At 41.1% G+C, this 26,633-nt stretch overlaps 1 protein-coding gene across 4 annotated transcripts; it reads right to left on the reverse strand.

Moving 5' to 3' along the window:
• Window positions 1-7,301: 7,301 nt before the first annotated feature.
• On the reverse strand, window positions 7,302-16,760 carry LOC121147582 (UDP-glucuronosyltransferase 2B13-like). 4 transcript variants are annotated; one of them, XM_040967526.1, is made up of 7 exons: window positions 16,446-16,757; window positions 16,034-16,091; window positions 14,260-14,408; window positions 12,126-12,257; window positions 10,577-10,664; window positions 9,187-9,406; window positions 7,302-8,346 (listed from the first exon to the last, which is right to left on the reverse strand). In XM_040967526.1, the coding sequence occupies exons 1-7, from the start codon at window positions 16,755-16,757 to the stop codon at window positions 8,067-8,069; spliced, it is 1,239 nt and encodes a 412-aa protein (XP_040823460.1). In that variant the 3' UTR covers window positions 7,302-8,066. The 4 variants fall into 4 exon arrangements, with proteins under 4 accessions (XP_040823460.1, XP_040823461.1, XP_040823459.1 ...); XM_040967527.1 differs by having other exon boundaries at window positions 16,034-16,760; XM_040967525.1 differs by lacking the exon at window positions 16,034-16,091 and having other exon boundaries at window positions 16,286-16,757.
• Between the last annotated feature and the right edge of the window lie 9,873 nt (window positions 16,761-26,633).

The raw sequence follows: 26,633 nt of genomic DNA on the forward strand, positions 1-26,633 counted from the left end.
ACCTTGTCTCTATTTTTTATTTATTTATTTTAATTTTATTTTTATTTTGACAATCTTTACATAGTTAATTAGGGTAAGAAGGTTCAAGGGCTACAGGAAAGTGGATAATACTAGTATGTTTTCCATATTGTTTCCTTCATGTTTAAAGGGGGGTATGAAGGGAGAAAGCCCACCCAATTTCCCACCCTCCCCAGGTCCCGGATGTAGGGCATGCTCTGAAGCTCTTGCTCAAGTGGTTTTGATATTGCCACAGTTATGAATCACTGCCAATCTTGCCACTCCAAGCACTATGAGGGCTTTGAAAAATCCACTGATTGACATAGTCCATCATAGCTGAGATGGTTGGTTGACCTGTTCTATCTTCTGTCTTTTCTTGGTTGGGGTTCTGAGTCCAGCATTTTGATTAGGAAGATCTCCAAAGAAACTTCTTGTATGTGCTAGCAAGTGCAGGGCCCGGCACTGTCTATCGCCCCAATCAGCTGGTGGTTGCAATTGCTGGGTTGGTTCTGTTTTCACTCCCGACTTCCACTGGAACCAATGGGTGTTGCAGTCCAGCCTGGTTCTGCGCAGCACACACTTGGCCCTCACATAAACCAGCGGGAGCTATAACCCAGCTGGAGCGACACACAATAACCTCCCACCAGGCCCTCCCCCTACCCTGGTTTGCCAGTATGTGTGGCAGTGGTCCAGTCTGTCTCACACCCCATTCCACCCCAGCTGCGATCTTAGTTTTTGTCCTCCTGTGGAAGTGGTAACCCAAGAGGGATGAGCCCACTATTTCCCTCCCAGGCCTCTCCCACTCCCAGATTCCAGCTGATGCTGTGGATAAGCCCAAACAACCCTCGCCCACTTTAATTTTGTTTGCGCCAGTAGGAATAATCAGCCCAGACCGGCTTTTCCCTGATCTAGTCCACATGAGGCGCACAGGTGTGGTAGCCCTGCTTAGTCTGGTCTGCCCCCATCCCAGCTCATGCTCTCCAGCGGGAGTAGCTGTCCAGCAAAGGAACCACGCCGTACTCCCCTGCCGGCTCTGCCCCCTCCTTTCTGGTTCTCACATGTGCTGGTGGGGCACTGAATCTGGAGTCTACCTTATGGATACCAATGACCCAAGAACTTTAACCATTAGCTTGCTTCCTACTTTTTCCTTTTCCTTTTCTTTTATTTTTGATGTTGTTTATGTAGTTGACAAGAATGCAGGCCCCTGGGGACCTGTGAATTAGGTGGGGAGGGTCAAAGTATGGGGAAGATGGATGGAAGAAATTCCCCCAATTTGCCTTTTCTTTGCTTTTCACCTGTATGGTGAAGGCATGTTTGAAGAAGTGGAAAGAAACTTCTCCCAGCTGCCAAAGTGTAGCAGTATCTAGGAATGAGGTATCATCTTAAAAACCCCAAAGTGGAGAAGAATATTCCAAGAGTATTGCTTGAATAATTTTGGTAGTTTGCTTGATAATTTTGTGTTGTGCCAAGATTGAGAAAATCCTTACAAGGTCCATTGGTTGAAAGAGTCCACCCCCTTAGTGAATCCACTCCCCCAGTCACTTGCTGCCACAGCCTGACCAGGAGAGTTATTTCTTCTGTTCTGCTCTCCATCTTCTGACATGACACTTGATGTCCTCTGCAGGTCCAAATGAGCTGGCCTTCTTGTCCCCTTAAGCACCTTGGCACACTGGCCACTGCACAGGCATCAGAAATGGAGAAGGCCCAGTCATAATACATTCATTGCAAGGTTGGTACAAATATGACTCCCTGTGGCAGGAGTTTTGAATCCAGTGGTCCCTTTGTGGAGTCCCACTTGGGGTGATCCCAGACTTCACTCTTGCACATGCTAGTTATTAAAGGGTCTGATTCATTTTGCAATCTGTATCAGCCTACACAGATACTGATGATTGTAGTTGCCTGGTCAGTTACATCCCCAGCCCCATGCCCCATGCAAACCTATGGGTACTACAGTCAGTCCATGTGCCACAGACCTGGCCATTGCACCCACCACTTGTCACTACAGCCTAGTAGGGGTGACCTTCATAAGCCCCATACGGTCTGTCTCTAATCTGCACTTTCCAAGGGGTGCTGTGGTCCAGTCTGACACAACATGCACCCTGTCCTGGCACTTTTTAGCAGATACTGTGACAAGCTATGGGTAGTTAACACTTAATCTGGTCCTTGAATGTTCCAACAGATGCAGTGACCTGGCTTATGCTGGCCTTTTTCCAAACCCACTCATATGCATTCTGATGGTTGTTGCAGCCCTTCTTAGCTTGGTTTGCCTCCAGTCCCAACCCTTATGCTCACAAGTGGGAGACATGACGCAGCAGTTGAGCCCTAGAAGCCCTCCCCACTAGGTTTGCTCTCAGCCTGGGTCTTGCCTGTGCTGGTGGGTACTGTAGCTCAGTCTGGTACGGCCTGTCTTGTCATACCAGATCCTACAGACTGGGTTGTAACATGGCCTGTCTCAGGTCTCACTCATGCTGGAGGGTGCTTCAGCCTAACCCAGTCTGGCTAACCTCTTGTCCTGGCTCTAATATTAATTGGCGGATGTTACACCTCAACCAAGCCTGGCCTGCTCCCAATCCTGATTCTTGCACCTGCAAGCATGTGTTGCAGACTAGCCCAGACTGGCCTGTCTCTATGCCAATGGCTACGGTAGTCCAGCTTGGCCTGGACTACCTTCAGCTTCAATTGTCATGCTTGCCAGCTGGAGTTGCATATTCACAGGGAGTTTCCCAAGCTCCCCTATATGACCAGCTCCTGTCCCACACCCGCTCTGACTCTCATGGAGTGCTGTCATGTGCTGAAGCCTGGCACAGTCTGGCATATCCCCAGACCCACCCCAAACATGCCATGGGACATCATAGCTATGGTCAGCCAGACCAATATACCTTATTCCTACTCTCTCTCTTTTGCAAAGATTTATTTCTTTTTATCAGAAAGTCAGATATGCAGAGAGAAGAAGATACAAAGAGGAAGATTTCCATCCACTGTTTCACTCCCCAAATGGCCTCAAGGACTGGAGCTGAACTGATCCGAAGCCAGGAGCCAGGAGCTTCCTCTAGGTCTCCCATGTGGGTACTGGGTCCCAAGTTTTTGGGCCATGATCCACGGCTTTCCCTTGCACCAAGCAGGCAACTGGATAGAAAGTGGAGCAACTAGGATACAAATCAGTGCCCATATGGGACCCTGGCTCTCACAAGGCAAGGACTTTACAATTTAGGTTACTGTGTTAGCCCCCATTCCTACTCTTGCACTCACCAATGGTAACTGCAGTCCAGCAGGGGGTCCTGTTTGTTCCCCTACCAGACCTGCTCCCAGCAATATATCTGTTCATGCTGGTGGTTGTTCTGGTCCAGCCTGGCATAGTCTACCCGTTCTCTTGTCTCTTGCCATTGGATGATGCAGACCGGTCTGTCCCTTCTCTTGCTGGTGAGTGCCACAGCCTAGCCCAGCCCATCCTGCCTTCATTCCAAGAATCATGCAAACCAGTAGATGTGGTATCCTGTTCTTGCATGACCCACATCCTGCCCTGGTTCCTGAACATGTCAATGTGCTCTCGTTTGTCTGGCCTTACCCAATCCACCATCCAAGCCTGTCCACACATCTGCTGACAAATGAAGCAGCCTGGCTGATCTGACCCATATCTAGCCGTGACTCTCGTAATCAACAGGAGGAGCTATGGTCCACTAAGGGAGTTCCCCAAGTTCCTGCACCAGGCTCCCACATGCCAGTGGGTGTTAGGCCCATATGCTGTATTCTACCTGCTAGTCTTGGTCTTTGTATGTCCTGGTCAGTGTTGCAGCTGAGCCCACCCTACACACAATTATTGTGTGGATTTTACTGTGAGTTCTGTAACCTTGACTGGCTTGGTCTGTTCCCAGTCACAGTTCCCATGCAAGTAAGTTACATGTTCATGTCTAACTTGACCCATCATTACCACCAGTCCTCGAGCAAACCAGCTGCTTTGGCAGTTCCATAGGGTGAGCCCAGAAATCCCCCACAAAATCTGCCCCTTGGCCAGGTTCTCTCATGTAATGGTTGGTGTCATGGCCCAGTCTTACTTGACCCATTCTGTGTGCTGACACCAATTGGCAGGTATTGTGATCTAGCCCTGCTGGGCATGATCTGAGTCCTAACTTTTGTGTGACTGGTGGGCGGTGGTCAATGCTAATTGGCCCAGTTCACGTCTCCCACATGTGCAGGTGCATTTATCTGACCCAGAAAGATCCTTGTTTCCCTCCTTGAAACCACTCGATCTCACCCCTGTTACTTACCAGCAAGTGCAGTAGATGCTGGTGTAAGTCCCCCAAAAGTCATTCCTCACCTGAAACCTCCTCCCTCAGTAATCTTCTCTCCCACACATTTCCATACCCCCTTTCCTGAACAATACACTGGCCCATGTTTGTTTCTCTGAGGTCCCCAGAACAGTCTTCCAGTGGTATGGTATGCTAGCCAGCATGCTAGCATTTGCCCCCAACGTATCTTTAAAAAAAGAATAGAAACTGTGCTAATTAACTGGTATAATTAACACAAATTTGGCATTGGACAGGCCCTGAAAGCGCACCAATTGTTAGCTGCTTTTTTTCCCAGCAGTGGAAAATTTGCCTATTCCTGTAGTGTGAGTTATCAGGAAGCAGGTATTAGAGGTGGAGCTGTAACTTAAGTCCAGGAACTCCAGTTCAGGATGCATGTGTCCATGTAGCAACTTACCCTTTTTGCTATATGCCCTTCCCATATGAGGCTAGGTGGAATTTTTTTTCTGACAGGTAAAAACACATAAACAAAGGAAACTTTGATTTTGGGTCTACAAGGATTCTGAGGTCATCCACTTCCTTTTGGATCTCCCACATGGGATGGAAGAAGTCCAGATCCTTCCACACAGGATCTAATGTCATCAGAACAACAGCCGGGGTTCTGAGCAGAACTCTGAAACAGAAGAATAGTAAACTTCCTTCGGGACTTGGCAGGGGTGCTTTCTCTGGTCCTTACTTAGTTCCAACTTTGGATCCCCACCATTTCTTGCAATGGCCATTAGGGTCGCTCCGAAGCCCAGCTCCACCCCCCAATTAGATTAGATGGACAGAGACCAATAAGGAAAGCTTTGAACCAGACAGGAAACTGTCAGCTTGGACTCATATATACCTTACTATACCTTACTTGGTAGGACACAAAGATTAGTTACTCCTCACTAAAGTATTGAAGATTTCTTTGCCACCCCCCACCCCCGTGAAATTGTTCTGTGCCTCATCTGTTACCATATGCCTTGTTAGAGTTATAAGCCAGTTTGGACTAGCATAAAATGTGCCAAGTTCAGTAAATATAATGCTTCAACCCTATAAACTGCTAAATATAAAAATGAAAATAGACACGAGACAGCTGAATAGTACGCTAGAGGTATATAACAGGTGTATTTTTTCAGGTATATGGCAGCTAGTTGTGTATAAACTAAAATTGAAATGTCAATGAAGTAGTTACAGGATGTGGATAAGAACTTGCATTTTCTATCATACTTGTCACTCAATACCATGCCAATTAATTCCATAGTGTTGTAAATTGCTGTGGACATTTTGTTGTGGCTTTTCACTGGACAAGATGATATTCTGCCAGCTCTGCTTTCAGACCAGAGATTGTCTCCCCAAGAAACTGCCAAATTTATCTGGACAATAAGACTGGACTCTAGGTAGGGTACATGCTTGCAATGCTACTTATTGCAGTTGTTACACAGTTCTTTGTTTGCAGTCACTTGTGCCACTCCCTCTAGCGAGTTTCAGATCCAGGAACTTAGTTTAAAATTTAACCATGGTCTCTGAAGCCACGTGTCCTGACTCACCACTCTACCTCCTATGATTCTGTGCTGTGGCTGAACGGTTGTCTGTACAACGTTTCTCCTACTTGTGGTTTGAGCAGTTCCCAATATTAGGGAGACACCAGGTGTCCTAAAAATGAAGGTTTCATGGTGTTGATCTTGCTGGAACCTGCTGGTCGTTGGGTGTTAGGACCACAAAGACCTGTCTTGACCAACAGGGTGTCAAACGCAGTATTATGTTTTGTTATGGGACCAGTGTGGCGCACTAATCTTGTGAGTTTGCTCCCAGCAGAAACACAAGGGCATAGCCTTTGCACACTATACAAAATGGTGCCTGATGTGCCACTGGTGGAGATCTGGATCTGCTGACTGATGGAGCTTGCTTCTACTCAGATCTGCTTTTGGTGGAACCTATAGTTTGCTATGTTGGTGAAATTCATTGAGCCAGAAATGTGTTCCCTCCAAGCTCAGTACATATGTAATCCTATCCACAACCTTTGCCTCCCCACACAAAATGGCGCCCAATGTGGCTCTGGTGATAGGGTCTGGGATGAGACCCACCCTGTTCCTGCATTGCCTGTTTGGGGTTTACTGCTTGTCTCTGCTACTGGTTGAATCAAAAAAATCAGCTGGACGGGCAGTTCTGTGTCCAAGTTCTCCTGATGAGCTCCCGATGACCTCTCCTTCCCACTTGGTTGTTGTTGGAGCTCTGACCATTGGTGGAGTTCAGTTTGCTGCTTGCTGAATATTGCTGGGTTATCTTGTCACTGCAACACCACACCATTGTCCCAAGTGCTTTCTGTGTCCATTAGTGTCTAGGTGTCCTTCTGCTGTCAGCTTGTCCTCACCTGTTTCCTGGAATGTGCCCTCTCTTTTTCACCCTGCCTAATGATTTTCCATCTGCTTAAATGTGTCCTTACCCTATTTTGCTCTTTAGATCACCCTAATGCAATTATAAAAAAACAATATTCCACTCTGTATTTATCCCCACACTTCTATATACATGTTTTCTTTTAGGAGATATCTTTTCTTTGAAATATTTATATATAAATATGTAAAGATAAATAATGTAACGTATTAAGTCTATGATTCTACTTTGATCACATAGAGTGTATTTAAATTGATTGGACAGCCAAAATAATTGAAAACCTTAGCAGGCCCTGACATTATGACACAGTAGGTCAACTACCACTTGTGATGCTGGACTCCCATATGAGTACCAGTTTGAATTTCAGCTGATTCATTTCCAGTGCAGCTCCTCCTAATGTACCTGGGAAAGATGATCAACCAAATGACAAAAGTAACTTGACCCCTGCCATGTGGGAGACCGTGCAGATTTTCTTGGTTCCTGGCTTTGGACTGGACAAGATGAAGTTGTTGTGACATTTGCAGATTGATCAATCAAATATTTTTTCTCTTTCCACATTGCTCTCATTTTCTGTCACTACTTCAAATAAATACATCTTTTTTTTTTTTTGTAAAAAGCTGAATGGATCAATCTTGAATAAGCAAACATCCGAACTATTGCATAATTTTTGGAATTTAATGTAAAATAGGATTAAATAGCTAGTAAGTTTATTATGATGTGTACATGGTTCAAATGTGTAAACATTTTGCTTAATGTGATAAGATTAAGACAAAAAAATTCTTTAACCATCAATGAGTAGATATAGGTTTGTTTCTTGGTCTATAAAATTGCATTTAAGATTTATTTTGACAAAATCATTAATAAATTTGCACGAGTTACTTGTTTTGTAAACAGAAATATCCCTTACAACCTAATATATTTAAAAATCCCTTAAAAATAGAAAGTGTAACGCTTAGAGAAAATTAGAGGGGGAAAAACACATAAATAGACTTGAGTTGGCTTTGATAGTGCATGGAACACTGTTACTCAGAATAATGGATATATGTACATTTTTTCTTTTTTATTAAAAATACATAGATGAAATTAAAGACATTTAGTATGTTCATTTTTTCCTTTTTGCAAGTAGCTCTTTATATTGTTGAATTATATGTTAAATATCTAATGAAATAAAAAGGCTATTATCTTTTTACTTTAGTGGAAGTGTTTACTACATTTATGCTATCAAGTATTACTAAAAAATAAATTTGTAACATTGAAGAGGTAAAAAATGTACTTCAAGCTTTAATCATCATTTTTTATAATTCACTTGCATCTGGCAGTTTTAAATATATCTTTTAACAGGAACACTGCCCTTACACTGTCTTTTCTCTCTCAGAATCAGCAGCTTTAGCTTCTTTATGTTCCTTAATCCCTCTTCTTCTTCTTTCCCATCTTAACAAGCTTTTGACAAAGCAACAAAACACTTTTTATGACAAGGTAAATAATGATTGTCACACAGGCCAGCAGGAACCCAATCACATCCAGAGAGTGGTACTGGTACCAGGTGAGGTCATAGGCTGCAACCCGCAGGTGCTTGGCTCCTTTGTGGCGCATGACATACTCAATCCAGAAGACAGCTCGGTCCAGGGGCTTCATGGGCTGATCGTGGTGAATTCTTGATAACTTCATGACATTCTCTTTGTAGCTGAAGGGAAATCAATAGGCATAACTTATAGATGGAAAAAGGAAACCTAGATTAATATTTTTCATGTGGCTAGGAAAGAGTCTTAGATTATAGGCTAGGCATTTCAGATGCATGGGATTTTAGGATTGAAGAAGGAAGTTGGGAGAAAATAGTTCCTTATAACATCTTAGAAACTAAACATCCTTATAATAGCTTCGAAACTAAAATCTGTTAATTCCAAGAGAAGGGAGAAAAATCCACATGGAATCTGACTGACTAACTAACTAACTAACCAACTAACTACAATAAAGACCCCAAAAGTCTCTTCATATGTGGCACTCGAATTATTCTAAAGCACCTGTGAATGGAAGTGACAAGCAAGGTTCAAAAGAGTGCCACATTTAGGGATAGGAGGCATGTCCATGCTAAGGCGAAAGTCAATGTGTGGACAAAGTTGGTAAGGAGTGCTAGCAATCAGAAATTGGTAGTGAACTTAAACTTTAGTCATTACTCAATGGATTAATGATTAAAACCAAGGAGATATGACAGCGAATTTCCTTTCTTTGAATTCTGCCGCTTCTTGAAACTTATGTGTCCCTTCTATAACTTTGCTACTAGTTTTTGTTTGTTCATGAAAAACCTTCTCTTTTTTCTCTACCAATTTCTCTCTCTCTCTTATATATATATAATAGCCATATATATTCCTCAAAATATTGGGATACTCACAATGTATTCTTGATTACTACTAAACCAAAGTGATCTAAACATGCTGTTCATTGTCAGAATCAGTTTTACTCCTTTGGCCAGAGTGAAAAGTTATCTGAAAACACTTCATAGTTTGAAAGAAGTGATTTTACTCACGAAGGATCATTAATGACTGTTTTCAAGGCACTGAGCAACTCTGCACTTGAAATTGTTTTCCAGTCCAATTTGACAGCTGCTCCTTTGGCTTTCATGTAGATAATATTATCAGGTTGATCTGCAAATAAAGGAAGGCCCACCATAGGGACTCCGTGATAGATTGCTTCAAAGACACCGTTGGCTCCACCATGAGTTACAAACGCCTTGGTTTTTGGATGACCTAGAATTGAATGGTTTTGAGTAACATCATTAATTACATAAATAGAGTGAGAAATGGTAATATGAGACACCAGAAGAGCAATGTTCTCTAAGCAGCATATTGTTAATAGGACTGACACTGCATTTCAATTGCTTTTATATCAAGAGGAAGAGGTGGTTATTTTCTCAGTGGGAGTAAGTACATGGCACAGGAAGAAATGTGTGAATTGAGTCTTGGAGCATATTCAATTTTGTCAGGAAGGAATGAAAAAGGAGTACAGTTAGAACAAAATAAGCCATGTATGCTAAAAGTGGGTCAAACACTGGTTACAACATTGTCTCTGGATGTTATTGCTCAGTTCAATGAGAATGATATTTAGGGCACACAAAGCAATATGGTGCGGGATGCTTTTATCAATGGAATCCAAAGAAAGAGAACCTAAACTCCATCTTGGTTTTCCTTATCTCTACATGAATAAGGTTGTTGATATTTTTTCCTGTAGGAAGTACAAACATCACGAACAATAACAGAGGGATGTTGTTTGTGTGGCATTTGGAAATCTGTATATTAGGAGAAAATGCAGATGACAACTGCAGTGATTAAATTTGGATCAATGAAGCAATGCAGGATATTGTTATTGGTCCTTAATTATTAACTCATTCAAAACATGCAAAGAACACAAAGAAAGGAGAAAAACAAAAAGACAAATAGACACATACACAGAAGGAGTAGAGATGAGTTAAAAAAGAGAGAGAGAAGGAAATCTCACTACTGATTCACTGTTGGAATGCACTCCACAGCTAAGGTGGGGACAATCCAAAACCAGAAGCTAGGGTCTCAGTCTGGATCTACTATGTAGTTGATACTGATTAAAGAGGAGCTATAGTATAGGATGCATGTGTCTCAACCAGCATTTTAACAATTCTGCTAAGTGCCATTCCTCTGGGAATAGCAAGACATTCTCTCTGAGAGGTAAGCACACTGAAAATAAGGGAATTTGATTCTGGGTCTACAAATTTTGTGATAATAAAATTCCAACTGTTGTAATTCTTTGGTTTTCCCTAGCACTGGAAAAGGGATGTGAAGACATTGTTTTCACTTTGAAATGTTCTACTAATGAATTGTCAGATACTGCTCTCATGCTGATTGGCTGTCACTCATGTTTTCAGTGTTTGTTCTCCAGTGTCTTACCAAGTACGTCGTTCTGGGGGATCCACTTATAGAGGCGAGTGTTGGGTCCTAAGGTGTCTGGTTTCTTGCCTTCAAATCTCCAAAGAACCTGTTGGGTAAAGAAAATACAAATTCCCAGAGTTCGATTTTTGATTATATCACATGAAACTTCTGCAGAGGCTGAGTGATCCCTCTTAAAATACTTTGCATATGAATGACATCAGATAAGAGAGGAAATGAGAATTAAAGGACAAAAGCCATTACATTGAATGTGCTCTTATTACATTTGATCAGACATGGAATATAATCATGTGACAAATTCATGTATTTAAGAAATTATTAGGTAACAATGATGATAGTGCCAAAATTTCAAAGAAAGAAACGCATTGTTAGTGTTCTAAGTTCCATGAGGATGTTTCTGTGTGTGTGCTGGGTTTCCCTTGTGATCCTACTCTTCCAAATTCAATAAAAGCCATTTTTATTTAAAAATGAAAACTGGATTTACTTATATACACTGATCTTTTTACTTCTATATACTGATCTGTTCTATTGGAGCTTGACATTAAGTTAACTTAAAAAGCAAATCCATGCAACAGCTAAGGGTGGAAAATTAGTTTTGCTTAGGAAGTATATTTGACCTTTTCTATGAAAACATCCAAGATGTATTTTTTGAGAAGAATCCATTGATAGGGATTGGAGATTTTTTAAATTTGAGAAATAATAGTCACTTCTTAATAAGATGATGATTGAAATAATCCACCATTGCGATAATGTTAAGTTTAACTCAAGTGACTATAACTTTTTCTACGATGTTCTGAAAACATTTTCCATTAATATTGCTACTTACAGATATTTAGCAAGACCATGTCCTTGACTAGGTAGATGCATTATTTAATGTGAATCATCTGATCTGGGCACTTGACTATTCCCTCAAGTTTCCTCTATCTTTTCTTCCTAAAACAGTGCTGTGATCTAGCGCCGAAGGACAGGATGGTTTTTCTGTTTCTCTAAATCTTCTTGGCTGCACAGTTTGCTGGACTGTGGTTTAATGAACTCTGGCCACCTGTTCCCTGACCAGGCAATACTTTGAGAGTACTGCCCATAAATCAGAGTAGGGATGACATGGGGGACCTAAGGTGCATGACGCTTTAAGACTTTTTTCAGTACCCCCTTAATGTTTCTGGGCTAGTGCAGTTGCTAAAGGGATTGTAACACCTTTATAGTAACATCTTTAGCTGACGCAGGCTTCAACAATCCTGCAAAGAAGCAAATGGTGCAGTAGAATTTGGTGATTTTGTTTACCTGTCAAAAATACCACGATGATACCAAAGTTTCAGAAGACTTGTGTGATATACACTTCTACCATAATCAAATGACAAAATTATTTGAAATATAAACATCTCCTGTGCTTAAATCTGTCTAATAGACTTTTGATTTTTAAACTTGTACCTGGGATAAATGAGAGCTATTATAAACATGTACCTTTCACTCAGGAATATTGTGTAATGACACATTTTAGTTCTAGCTGACTCATTCAGTAGTTGCCCAACACTAGGGTATGTTTTCTCACCTTTTGTGGAAGCTGGGCAAGCGCTGATGCGATCACATTGGCCCTCTCTTCTGACATGTTACTGATCATTGAGCCCAGGGAAAACACCACAACTCCCTCTTCTCCAGAGCTCTGCACAAAGTCTTCCATGTCCTGGGAAGAGAAAACGAGGTCTATCACAGAGCGACAGTACAGAAAATACTATTGAAAACATTGATGCAAACAGCTAGGAAAGAAATTTAAGTGTCTTTAGGGACCAACAGTGGCAGTTCTAAAGTGCATGAGACAAACTATTCCATCTGCCCAAGTGTATGCAGAATAGTAGCAACAACACTCATATCGTTGTGCTGCCAGTCTGTCAAAAATACTTTCCCACCTAAACTGAAACTTCATGCTCCATGAACACTGTATAAGACATAGAGAATTGTAATCCTAATGTACATCACTTTGCCTTTTTACAGAAAATTGTGATGTTATCTCATTTATGTCCTTTTCCTTCTGTTGCTGAACAAACCTCCTATGTGTCAGTGTTATTATAAGTTGTTTGGTAAAATAATTATAATGATATAATGTAAACAGGCATTTGTGGACATATAGGTAAATTTAAGTAAATTATTTGATCATTCTTAATGTTTGGTTTTGGTTATTTGGAATGGTTATTTTAGAAAAATGTGACAAATATTGATTTGCAACAATTAATTACTTTTTACTGAAAAGCTTTATGTGAATACCTCACATAAACAAAGAATATAACTGTTATCAACTGATTCAATGTGGTCAGTCAAACTTTTCCCTTCTTTTTACAGAAGGACACAAATCATCTGAGCTTATGATTATTAATGAAGGAGTAAATTACTGGAAGAAAGAGACAGTATAGGAAGAAAAATCTCACAGTCCTTGACTTGGATTCAAACCTTTTTATACAGGTAAATTTATAAAGTCGTAAGTATTCAATTTTGCAGAAATTGAGCATGTTTTCAAAGATGCATTAAAATGTTAGAAATTATAATTGAAAGTTTGTAACTTTCATTGTCACCAAGCATATATGTACAGATTTTTAGTGAGACAATATTGTAACTTGCATGTATATAAGTAATCTTTTGAGCAACTGGGAAGTGTTTCCAAATATTACACAATAACAAAAGAAATGATTTCCACGATTTGCAGTCTTAGTAACTGATCTGAGGCAATTACATTTCATTCTTCCTGATAATTGAATTGTTTTAGATTTGCTAAGCAGTTAATACTTTTGAACATCAACAGGTTTAGAGATTTTGCTTTTCTTTGTCCAAAAAATTATGAATAAGCATGCATGTACAAGCCACAGCTCAATGATTTGAATGAATAACCACCAATGCCATTTCTTACTCTAATATTTAGTATAAGAATTACATAGTTATAACTTGTACCACTACTTGTTAACAAATAGCTACATTTAGCAATATAATAGAGTTTGTCAGTTCTTAGGGCAGTGCATGATCCATTGCCATGTAGTGAACCTCATTCACATGGTCTGCTTTAGGGACAGCTGATTTTCAACATTCCTAGTTAGAAATGAAGTGCATTTCTTGAGATATAATGACATCATAATCTTAAGAAACACTATATCTATGAATGCTTTTTATATTATCCATCAAACATGTGTGTAATATTTAGTCCAGTTGAATGATTATACAATAACTTTTCCAATAAAGTATATTACATATTCTTAATGAATTTAAAATATTTCCAAATGCTCTAATTACTCATCCAGTTCCTTTATCAAGAGTGAAACCCTAAAATGTTTATTTCTAGATTATCAAGGGTAGCATATTCATTGTACAGTGTACATTATGATAGGTTTACTATGTTTAGGACAGTGGGACATATTGTTTAATAACAACAGATATTATCATTATTTTTATCTCCTCAATTCTGTTCTGTGAACTCATCAATGATCTTATGAGCTATGTTAAGTTCTTTGATAAAACACATCTTTTAATTAAAATTTTTCATGAACTGTTAAAAGTCTAGTCAATGAATTTCTATTTGAAACTACGTTTCATCTTATTTCTAGTATTTCCACTTTAAAGTCAAATATTCTAAATGAAGAATGCTGAGTGATTTCTACTAAGAATACAAAAGTATAAAATATAGTAAACCAGAACACATTTACTTGAGGAAGAGGTTTGGCAGGTTTGCAGTGGAATCCTCCGATAAATTCAAAGTTTGGTAAGAGTGGACGAGGAAACTCAAAATCCCAATAGCTTCGAATGAGCCACATGTCAGCTTTCCCCATGATCTCGAAGAATGTAGCAGGTCTTCCTGAATAGAAAGAAAAACACAAAATTGGGAGAGCAATGTGAGAATTGTCATGCAAAGCATCCCATGTAATTTCCTGAAAGTTATTGAAATGATTCAGTCAGTGATGTGCAGTGTCTTTGTGGTGTTTAAAGAAGCATGCTAATTTAGGAGCTGCATCTTTCACATGTACGTCCATGCATTGCTCTCATGTTACCTGTATATTGCAATGTCAGGCAGAGTATCTATCCAGTGTCACCTCAACATGCTCACAGTCAGAAATCATCATGAGGACAGAGCACTGTAAAGTGAAACATGCATTTTCCTCTAAATTGCCAAAGCAGGAGGGGCAAACGTAAACAATTATTTTAGCACTGAAGTCAAGCATAACATCATGACCATAGAGAGATGCATTATAGCAGTTCCTAGTTCAGTTTCTGTAAGTTAGCCTGCTGATTAATCTTTGAGTTACCATGTGAACTTGAAGTGTTTTTTGAGTGTTGCTTTTGGATGCTTTTGATTCACCTTAGATATTTGACATAAATATGTGAAAATATTTATAAATATTACTTGAAATTTATAGCTTTGCAAATATTGTCTGCTATTTATGAAAATGTATGTTTCCATTTAGCTTATTTTTGTATAAAATTGAGAAACATACTCAAATGAAATGAGATTGATTGCAAGCATATCAACATTTCAACACATTTTTACTGCCAAATCTGATGTTTTTTAAAGACTTGATAAAGGAATGTCAAAGCATTAGAAACCTCAAATGAAATGATTGTGGCATAAACCATGAGTCTGCAGTTGAATATACATTCTATAAAACTATGCATCTCAGACCTGAGAAGGAATCATTGGGTCAAAAGAAATGTGTTTTCATTTAAATGAGGAAACATCACTTTATGGGGATAATTTCCCTATTAGCTCATCAGTAGTTGTGCTAGAATCCTGTGTAACAGATAAATGTAGAGGTCTTTATTCACCAACATATTTTTTTTTAAAGATTTATTTTTATTATTTTTTCATTGGAAAGGCGGATATACAGAGAGGAGAGACAGAGAGGAAGATCTTCCGTCCGATGATTCACTCCCCAAGTGAGCGCAACGGGCCAATACTATGCCGATCCGAAGCCAGGAGCCTCTTCCAGGTCTCCCACACGGGTGCACGGTCCCAAAGCTTTGGGCCGTCCTCAACTGCCCTCCCGGGCTACAGGCAGGGAGCTGGAAGGGAAGCGGGGCTGCCGGGATAGAACCGGCACCCATATGGGATCCCGGGCGTGCAAGGCGAGGACCTTTAACCACTTGCGCCACCGCGCCGGGCCCCACCAACATATTTTAAAGGGATCTGCCTACACTTTACTGCAAGAAAAAAAAATAGTAAGATGGGCATGGAATTGATTAGAGAAATCCTCAGTGGTCCTGTTTGTGGTTGTATGTCACTTTGGTATGTTTAAGCCAAGGATGAACAGTGACGACAGATGATCTTGTAAGTAAGCCCCTGCATCACATTTGTGGGAGTGGCAGATACTTTTTATTTTCATTTCATTATCTTATGCAGAAAGACAAATTCCTCTGATTATATATTTATACCATCTCATAACAAAATCACAAGAAAGTTTGGGCCAATTTAAAAAGATGACTTACCTAGTGCTTCGGTATAAAACTGATTCCACCGCTTCTCATTAAGCTTTGGAAACCAGAAGTCAAAATAAAGCACACATAACATATTAGTTACCCTCTCCATGAATGTCATTTTGCCACCTAAACCAGACATCATAACAGGTACATAGGAAGGAGGAAATAGAAGCCCTCCACCGTGCTTTTGCAGTATGTAGCCAGGGAAACCACGGAGACTGTACACAAGGGGGGTTTTAAGTAGCTCAGCCAGCAGTTCACCACAGGGAGCGAAGGCGTCAGCAAGAACAACATCAAACCTTGATTCCTGCAGTTTAGTCATGAGTGTCTTGTTCAAAACTACTTCTTTGCAGAATCTTTCATAAACATCAGAAAAGCTTAAAATGAATCCTTGCATCGCTGGAAAATTCTCCCAATATATATTTAATGACACATTATATATCCATCTATTGATCCAATACCCGAAAAGGGTTTCCAATTCGTCTTTAGTGTAAGATGTAGGAAAAGTTTCAAATTTAATTCCAGATTCATTCTTGGCATTGATTACAATAGAAGCTGAAGATCTCAAAACAGTTACTTCATGACCTCGCTGGACAAGTTCTTTGAGCATGATCTTTAGATTGAGCCAATGGCTGAATTCCATCGGCCACACCAGCACCTTTCCACAACTCCCAGAGCTGAAGTAGCAGCTCAGCTGCAGCAGCAGCAGCAGAGAAAGACACTTCACAAGCATCTTGGTGACACGCGAGGCTTCCTCTCCGATTGCTGTTCTGTTCTGTAGCTGCTCATGCTGATTTCCATGTACAAATGTATCAAGTGGTTAAAGTATAATTTTTATTGATCAAAGTAAATAAATCAAATGAACCATCAGAATTGTCAATTTGAATGACAAGAGCATAAAGTCAAGTTATATGCTAGGTAATAATTGTTTTTGTAGAGTCCATCTTTTTCAAAATATTTGTTTGAAAGTGATATCTATACCATATATCTATATTTATGTTCATATCTATATCTATAGATATACAATCTAAAAACATATGTGTATATATGTGCATTTGTGTGTATTAATACATGTGTGTGTAGTATAGCTAGTTAGTTGGCTAGATAGATATAGATCAAACTGAAGCAAGCTCAACCTGAAACTCATCCCTGTTTTGTGTGAGTAGCACAGCCCCCAGTTACTGGCACTATTTTCCTAGGAGCATTGGCAGCGATCTGGACTACAAAAGGGGTAGCTGGAATTCAATGCAGTCGGCACTTTAGTTTGCTATGTCCCAATGCAGACCTCTGGATTTTCTTTATGATTAAGTGCTTTCACCCAGCTCAGAACCACATAAGCACATGTGTGCGGAAGTACATTCTGTGAGAGATTTTAGAATAGTGCCAATTGCAATATGAGAGGTGATTTTTAGTGAGCTTTAAAAAGTTTTTTTGGATGATGTTTAATAGTTGATCAGGGTGGGAATGATCTTGGGTTAGGGAAAGTGTGTGTGTGTGATAATTGTTTCAAAATTTTCTATTTCTGCTTCCTCTTTCTGGGTGAAGGGAAGATAGGAGAGATGTCATTCCCAGCCTCCCATTCGCTCCAGTAATGGGGATAGGGAATAGCCATCCAGTATCAACCCAGGGTTCCCATGTGGCACATGCTCCAAGGGTCCTGCCTAGGTGGTTTTCTGAAATGTTCTCAAGCTTGCTGATGCAAGGATGAGGAAATCCTTCCAATGCTCATTGGCTCACTTGGTTGACCTTGTAGTCTCTGTTTACCCATTTTTTTTTGGCTGTCATCATTTGGCTGAGGTGGTTGTCCGATTTGGTCAGTTCTTCTCCCGCTGCATGGTAACAGATGTCCTCTGCCCAATGGGCTGCCGTATCCTTCTTGTACATTACGGCCTGCCATCCACTGCTCCATCTTTTCTACTGAAGAGGACCACTTCTTACAAGTGGACCCAAGGACCTGGTGGACCCAATGATGCAGGCCCTGCCAGACCTGTACCCTGGGGCTCACAGATCCAGCACCCACCATGCAGGTGGGCACAAGTACCTGGGCCAAGTGACCCAGGCCCCTTATGGACCCATGACTGCAGGGCTCACGGATCCAGCACCCACCTCACAGGAAGGCCCAAGAAGCCTGGCCAGGAGTCCTAGGCCCTGCTAGAGCCCCTGCCCATGGGGTTCACAGACTCAAAACCCAATGTGCAGAGAGGCCCAAGGACCTGGGTCAGGCAACCTGGGACCTGACTGACCTTCTGATCCCAGGGCTCATGGACCTGGCATTCACTGCACCCAGATTGGCATGGCTTGCCTCACTTTGGCATTCACCAGTGGGTGTTGCAGCCTGGCTCAGTACGACTTATTCCAAGTTCCAGCTCCTGCTGTTGTTTAACATAGTTTAGCTTGGCCCAGCCAGCACCCAGTCCTGGCCCTATTCTGGACTGGCTGAAGTTGTGGCCCAACCTGGCCTCTCCTGCACCCTGTCCTGGTTCTCAAATCTGTCAGTGGATGTTATGAACTGGCCCAGCCTGGCCCAGCCCCAGATCTGACTCATATGTGTGCTGGTGGGTATAGTAACTTGGCCTTATCTGGACGGCTTGGGTTTTTGCATTCACCTGCAGGGACTGTGTCCTAACAAAGGAGTTCTCCAAGCTTCTCTCTCAGATATCCTTCCAGCAATAGATCTGGTGCAGACTGGTGGGTACTTGGCCTGGGTTGACTTTGTCTACCTCTTGTCCTGGCAGGTGTTATTTCATGGCTAACCCACACCCATTTTGGCTGTTGCTCTTGGGAGTTACAGCCCAGCCATACTTGGTCCACTCCTAGCCACAGCTCTCATGTGGTTAAACAGGAACTGAGACCTAGCCCAGCTCTTATACATCCACACTGTCTCTCATGTATAGCAGTGGGTGCTGGAATCCGAGGCAGTGTGCCACTCCCCAGACCCAGTCCACACTCACGCTGAGGGAGACTGCAGCCACGTCCAGCCCAGACCAATGCTCTCATTCTAACCCTTGTGCTCACCAGTGAAAACCCCAACCCAGCTGGGGCATCCCCTTAGCTGTCCAACCAGTCTTATTCCCAACCACAGAGCTTATGCATGTCAGAGAAGATTGCCATTTCCACATGAGTGTGCCCACATGCCCTCCTCCCTCAGATTCTGCCCTCAGACTTGATTCTCTGACAAGAGAGGTATCTTTCATCTGTAGTCTTTCTGATGCAGAATCAGAGATAAAGAAGCTACACAACTAACCACATTTCTTTTTTTGAAGATTCATTCATTCATTCATTCATTCATTCATTTTTATTGGGAAGGCAGATTTACAGAGAGAAGGAGATACAGAGAAAAAGATCTTCCATCTGCTGGTTCACTGCCAAGTGACTATTATAGTCAGAGCTGAGCCAATCTGAAGCCAGGAGCCAGGAGCTTCTTCTGGGCTTCTTCCATACTGCTGCAGAGCCCCAAGGGTATGGGCCATCCTCTGCTGGCTTCCCAGGAAACAAGTAGGGGGCTGGATGGGAAGTGGAGTAGCCAGGTTGGAACTGGCACTCAAAAAGGATTCTGAGGCATACAAGGTGAGGAGTTATTCATTGAGCCATCATGCTAGGCTCCTGATCCTTATTTGTTACTGAGGTTTAACGTATTTTAGAGGGTGAAAACCTGAGCATTTACATATATTGATATAACCAATTAAGTATGTATAACTCAGTGCTTTTTAGAATATACACACAAATGTGTAAGAATCATCCCAATAGAAGTTTTAGCATTTTGTCATGCTGAATGAAGCCAAGTGTCTTCTATTCTTTCTGCCATTCACTGCAATTTCTGATTAATAACTAACCAATTAATTTAGGTTGCTTCTCCATAATGGAATTTTGGTCTTGAGTGAGCTGGGTAATACCTGTTTGAGAGTTAGAATTCTAGATTACAGTGTCTGAACAGGATTTCTGTATTAAGAACTCAATTGGAATCCCCTAGTAAACACACGCATCTGGAAGTTATCGTGAGAAATAGTAGACAGTTAAGAAAGACAGGAATACTTTTATCCTCAGTCTTGCTGATAGGTGGTATAACCAACATCACAATTTCAGCTGGCTGTTGTTAGTAGAAGGAGTTAGTGGTGGTCTAGTCTGTATCTACCTGCTGTGACTTTGTTGAAGCATTATGCTAGAATGATGGGAGGGCAGCAGACTGAGGCAATTTTTTTTTTTTTTTTTAGTAAATGTTAACGTGTTTGTTAAAATGTATTTTGAAAGTTATTTTATAAGTTTTTAACAGACTCAATGTAATTTATAGAGTTCTGAATGTAGGTCAGTCTCATTGGTGTTAGGTGGAACCTCAGCGTAGTTTTCATTTGTATTTCCTTGGGAGCTAGGGAACTGGAACATTTTTTCATATGTCAATTAGCTATTTGAATTTGTTCATTTGAAAATTGTTCATTTCCATTGCCTATTTCTTCACAGGATTGTTCGTTTTAATGTTGTTGAGCTTCTGAAGCTCTTTGTAAATCCTTGATATTTGCCCCTTATTGATTGTATATACAATTCTAAGAACATAAGTTTCTCTTCCTTCCTCTCTCCACTTACTTCCTTCTTCTTTGTTTTGGCTTTTTTAAAGTTATTCATTTATTCATTTATTTTATTGATTACATTGTATTATGAGACATAGTTGTATAGGTACTGGGATTCCCCCAACTCACGCCCACCCCCGCCAATCCTCCCTCTTTGGTGGATTTCTCCACTTTGTTGTGTAACCACAGTTCAAGTTCTGTTGAGATTCCTTCACTGTAAGCATATACCAAGCATAGAGTCCAGCATCTTATTGTCCAGATAAGTTCAACTGCTTCTTGGGGAGACCTACTCTGGTATGAAAGTAGAGCCAAAAGAGCAAAATCGTGATCAATTAAAAGCCCCATCAGCAACAATATATATCGTTATGGAATTAATTGACATAGTGTTGAGTAACAATATGTTAAAATTACATGTAAGTTCTTCAAAACATCCTGTGACTATTTCAATGACATTTTAACAATTGATGTGCAAAACAGTTTTAGGGGGGTATGCAGAGAAATCTCTCATACCTTGGTGAGGAGTACTTGTTGTTTGTGTTCTACTTAGTAGGGTATGTGTGAGTTCATGCTGACCAATTTTTCCTTGTTGTTTTCTGCTTATCTATTCCAAGGTGTGTGTGTGTGTGTGTGTGTGTGTGTGTGTGTGTGTGTGTGTTTGTGTGGGTGGGCTCTGGAGCGACCCTGATGGTCATTGCATAGGGTGGGGGCCCAGAGCTGGAACTAAGTAAGGATTGGAGAAAGCTCCTCTCCCAAGTCCCGAAGGAAGTTTACTGTTCTTCTGATTCCGAGGACCACTCAGGGTTCCTGGCCGTTGTTCCGATGAGCTTAGATTGTATGAGGAAGGATTCGGACTTCTTCAATCTCATGTAGTAGGTTCAAAAAGAGGGAAGGGGGCCCGGCGCGGTGGCGCAAGTGGTTAAGGTCCTCGCTTTGCACCCCCGGGATCCCATATGTGCGCCGGTTCTAGCCAGGCAGCCCAGCTTCCCTTCCAGCTCCCTGCCTGTGGCCCGGGAAAGCAGTCAAGGATGGCCCAAAGCTTTGGGACCCTGCACCCGCGTGGGAGACCTGGAAGAGTCTCCTGGCTTCGGACCAGCATAGCATCAACCGTTGCGCTCACTTGGGGAGTGAATCATTGTACGGAAGATCTTCCTCTCTGTCTCTCCTCTCTGTATATCTGCCTTTCCAATAGAAAAATAATAAAAATAAATCTTAAAAAAGAAAAAGAGGGAAGGGATGTCCTCTGAGTTCTTGGCCTACGAAGGCATTCCAGTTCCCCGTGGTCTCTTTGGCAGTTGTGATGTAGTCCTTGGTGCCCGTTCTGATAGTCCTTGGTGGGAATCTGGGAGTCTTTAGGGTTGGGATACAAGCCTCCTCCTGTCCTGCTGCTTTGTTCTGGGGCTCTACCTGATTTTGTGCATGTGACCTCCTGTAAATAGATTATTATGGTCGCTCCTGATTCCCCCTGTGTGTCTTTATAGTTTTTATTATTGTCTAATGCTGTTCTGAATCTATCATCTGTAAGTTACCTCTCCTGTTCCTGATAGGTTACACTACACAGCTTCCTCACACATTCAAAGGAGATGGAAGATTTCTCTGCACTCTGCCCAATTTCTGAGTATCACAAGGTTTTGAAAGTATGTTGGATACTACAGTTATTCAAAACACATCCACGTGGGAGACCTGGAAGAGGCTCCTGGCTTCAGATTGGCTCAGCTCCAGCCTTTGTGGCTGCTTGGGGAGTGAATCATCAGATGGAAGATCTTCCTCTCTGTCTCTCCTCTCTGTATATCCACCTTTCCAATAAAAATACATCTTAAAAAAAAAAACACATGGGTTGAGACCATACTAGTTGCAGGTTCATCTGAGAAAGATATACCGTCATTGGAAATCATTAGGATTGTTTCACATTCCCAAAGCACTGTGGGTTCGGGGTGCAGCTGTCTGAGCAGCAATCATAGAACCAAAATCCCAGAGCTCTCTGGCCAGGCGGCCAGCAGGCAGAACCTAGAGCCAAATGGCACACTGGCTACCGGAGCAGCTCCCCGTGTGGGCGTGCAAGCCGCCATGGTGATTACCAGGCATGAAAGGGTCAGTCCCAGGGACCCTCAGATGCCATGTGGTGGACGAGGGACCAGCCCCCCGGGGCCCAGTTCTCGCCCCTTCCTTGACATGTCCTCAGCTCCAGCCATGCCCCTGGGAAGTGTAGGACTGCCCAGACCAGCTTCACAGAGCCCCAAGACACCCCCCAAAGGCAGGCCACCATGCTTTTGCAGTATGTAGCCAGGAAAGCCACGAAGGCTGTACACAAAGTGGGATTTTGAGTAACTCAGCAAGCAGATCACCACTGGGGCTTATGGGATCTGCAATAACAACATCAAACTTTGCTTCTCGTAGCTTTGTCATTAGCTTTTTGTTCAAAAATATATCTTTGCAGGTCTTTTTCACAAATATCTGAATATTGTAGAAGAAAGTTTTCCAGGTTTGGAAAATATTCCCAATATATATCCATTGATATATTATATATCACCTCCTCAAGCAAATCCATGAAAAAATTCTCATTTTCATTTTTAGTGTAAGATGTAGGGAAAATTTCAAATTAAATTCCAGATTCATTCTTGGCATTGATTACAATAGAAGCTGAAAATCTCAAAACAGTTACTTCATGACCTCACTGGACAAGTTCTTTGAGGATGATCTTAAATTGAGCCAATGACTGAATTCCATCGACCACACCAGCACCTTTCCACAACTCGCAGAGCTGATAAAACAACCAAGCTGTAGCACCAACAGTAGAAGAGAAATGCATTTCACAGACATGGTGGTGAAATGCAATGCTTTTTTCTCTTTATTCTAGGTCATCAGGCTTGTATTCATGAGGGAAATTTTCAAGTAGTTAAAATATAACTTGTATTGATCAAAGTAAGTCCATCATATGAAAAAAGTTATGAAAAAAGTCAGTGTTGGCCTGAGATGGCAGATGACAAAAGTAATGTCTGATGATTTCTACATTTTTGTCTCAATGTTTTTAGAGTTATCCCCACATCTTTAAACTATTAAATGTACCTTGACAAGCGGATGTGGGAACTTCTACCTTTGTCCTTACCTATAACAATGGACTTATGACACTTAGTGGAGAACATACCATTGTCTGAAGATAGGGTATACAGTGTGGGGGAAGGAAATTTGGAGAGGGTACTGGGAAATCCCAGAGCCTATGGAACTATATCAGATACTACAACTACAACAACTACTACTAATAATAGAGAAAATGCACATGAATTACAATGTGATGTTCTGATGTGTACAGTGGAAAGATGAAATCCAACTTACTAAGTTAGCATACATATCATTTCACCTTTTTTTTGAGCTGTAGTCTTGAAATTCAACAAACTTGAAATATGCATTTTTTAAAACAGAATCGCCATGCTATGCATTAGATCTCTAGAAGTTATTTCTTTGGTCCAGCAGAAGCTTCATGCACTTTGATCTTCAATTGCATGTCATTGTTTCTATTGGTTTGGCTGCTTCAGATGACACCTCTGTATAAGATCATGTGGTATTTGCCTTTCCTTTTGAATTATTCAAATAGGTTATATTGCAGCTTCAGCCATATTGTCAAAATGGCAGAATTCATTCTGTTTTTAAGGCTGACTAATATTCTACAATATATTTCATTCACTCCTGTCTGTTCACACATGTGTATGTTTACAGGGACACTGGTGAGATGAGTGTGGTGTTTTTATCTGGTGCTTATGATAGTTTATGACACTGGACAATGGTGTGAGGAAAAGAAACACTTTCATTTGAATAAGGCAGAGATGCTCTGAGCAAATGGAGGGGCATCTAGGAATAGGCTGTGCTGTCTGAGGACATTTGTGTGTTCTCAACCATCATCTCCGAAGAGCAAAAGTAGAGGTTGTACCGTGGCTGCTGAGAAGGCAGGGGAAGTCTTAATGAAGACTTTTCAAACCTGTTTCTGTTAAAATCTGAATCTTGTTTTTTTCTCTTGGAAAATATTGATGCCTATGAGCTTTAATCCTAATTTGTTGCTATTTGTGTGCTGGCAGGAAGATTCAGGATGAACTTGGTGTGACCTGCTTCTAGTCTAGTGTTCCCTCACCCATTCATTTGTAAATGATTAACACTGTCCAAAGATAATCTCTTTTTCGTAGAACTTAGATTAATTTTAATCAATGTGTCTGACCTTCCTTGATCTCATTTCTTTGCCAGTTGTTCTGATCAGCTATCACTTGGTATTTAGATCTTTTAAACTAACAAATGTACCCTTTGTAACTCCTCTGCCCCAAAGAAGAGTCATTGGAAAAAACGGGTCATGCTAGAGTCCCTCAGAGGAAAAGGGGACATTTCCCATTTTTTGTCAGCTAATGGTAGCTGGTAGACTCTCCTTGCACAAGTAATACAACCACTTATCTTTGATAAAAATTCTTTCAATGTCTCTTTTTGTGAATATAGCTTTCTCTGTTTGTAGACATTCTGGGGCTTATTTGTTGTTCATGGATATTTCAACTAAGACTCCATAGGCTTAAGAAGTTGTTAATATCTTAGCTAAAATATGAACAAAAGTGTCCAGAGCAGTAAAAAGATGTTTTTAGTTGTTTCCATGCAATACAGAAGGGTTTTTGAAATTATTGTGGAAAATCCACTAGGGTGTATTCCTCCTGTATCTGTTTCCGGATAAGATGAGGAACATTACAATATCTATCATAGAGCACAGTAGTCCTAATATGACATTCAGTTTTGACCTTTTTTGTCTTTTGAGAGATATTTGAGTTCTCTACAATGTCAGGAGAGAAGGCAGGTTGATTCACTTGCTCACAATATCCTTTCAGAGCCTTTGTGCCTTATCTTGACTACTGATAGATTTTATCTGATCTTGGGCATCTGAATCAAAAGATCAGAGATGATAAAGTGTGTCCCATACAACGTTAAAAAGGACTAACATTTGAAGTACTCTTATGTATTATCCCCATCCTAATGAGCACAACAGGGTATATCTGAACTTAGGCAAAGGAAATGAGCAGGTGTTTTTGTTAAGCACAAATTGGGTCCCAGCGGCATGGACTAGTGTCTAAAGTCCTCACCTTGAACACACCAGGGTCCCATATGGGTGCCAGTTCTAATCCCAGTACCCGTGATTCCCATCCAGCTCCATGCTCTTGGCCTGGGAAAGCAGTTGAGGATGACCCAAAGCCTTGTGACCTTGAACCCGCGTGGGAGACCCGGAAGAGATTCCTGGTTTCTGGGTTTGGATCAGTGCAGCAGTGGCCGTTGTGTTCACTTGGGGAGTGAATCATCAGATGGAAGATCTTCCTCTCTGTCTCTCCTCCTCTTTGTATATCTGACTTCATAATAAAAATAAATAAATCTTTTTTTAAAAAAAGAAAAGCACAAATTGCAGTGGCTAGTGTCTTGATTCCCTAGATATTTGGGAGATGCAAATGAAAATTACATTGAGGTTCCAACTAACACCAGTGAGATTGGGCTACATTTGTAATCTAACATCTGTTGGTGTGAATTTGGAGAATCTAGTACCCTACTCCTTATTGGTTGGAGTGTGGGATAGTAAACATGCTATTGACGTCAGTATGGAAAGTGCTCTGATTACTGAAAACTGATCTACTACATGAACCACTATCCTGCTCCTGGGAATATATTCAAAGGAAATGAAATCCACATATGCTTTTTAGTGTCTGAGCTAGAACAGAATTTTGTATAATTGTATGTAATGCAATGTTTGCATCCCAGATGGTTCTGATAGTGCATAATGGTGGAATGGGGTTATCACTAGAGTACAGGTATGAAACTAGGAATCCGAGATTGAGGATTTATCAATTATGATTTGGAGCCCTAACTATGCTACTGGTTTTAAGAGATACCAAGACCAACAGCAAAGTATTTTCTCATTCTCTAAGAAATCCATAGTGGGCACATCATGTGTGACCCATTCCAGTTTGTTGGATCTGAGACTTAAGACTATGATCTATGTTGCATTTCAGCAGGAAGATCATGCAAGCTATGATTTGTCT

Source organism: Ochotona curzoniae, unplaced genomic scaffold (genome assembly GCF_017591425.1).
Source record: "Ochotona curzoniae isolate NIBS_2020 unplaced genomic scaffold, NIBS_Ocur_1.0 scaffold_4506, whole genome shotgun sequence".
NCBI classification, from domain to species: Eukaryota; Metazoa; Chordata; class Mammalia; order Lagomorpha; family Ochotonidae; genus Ochotona; species Ochotona curzoniae.

Excerpts from the sequence above, each read along its gene's own strand:
- LOC121147582 (XM_040967527.1), bottom strand. The coding sequence starts at position 16,757 with ATGCTTGTGAAGTGTCTTTCTCTGCTGCTGCTGCTGCAGCTGAGCTGC. Across the intron at positions 10,665-12,125 it reads TTGCCCAGCTTCCACAAAAG|GTTCTTTGGAGATTTGAAGG; the intron begins GTGAGAAAACAT and ends TTTACCCAACAG. Across the intron at positions 9,407-10,576 it reads CCCCCAGAACGACGTACTTG|GTCATCCAAAAACCAAGGCG; the intron begins GTAAGACACTGG and ends ATTCAATTCTAG.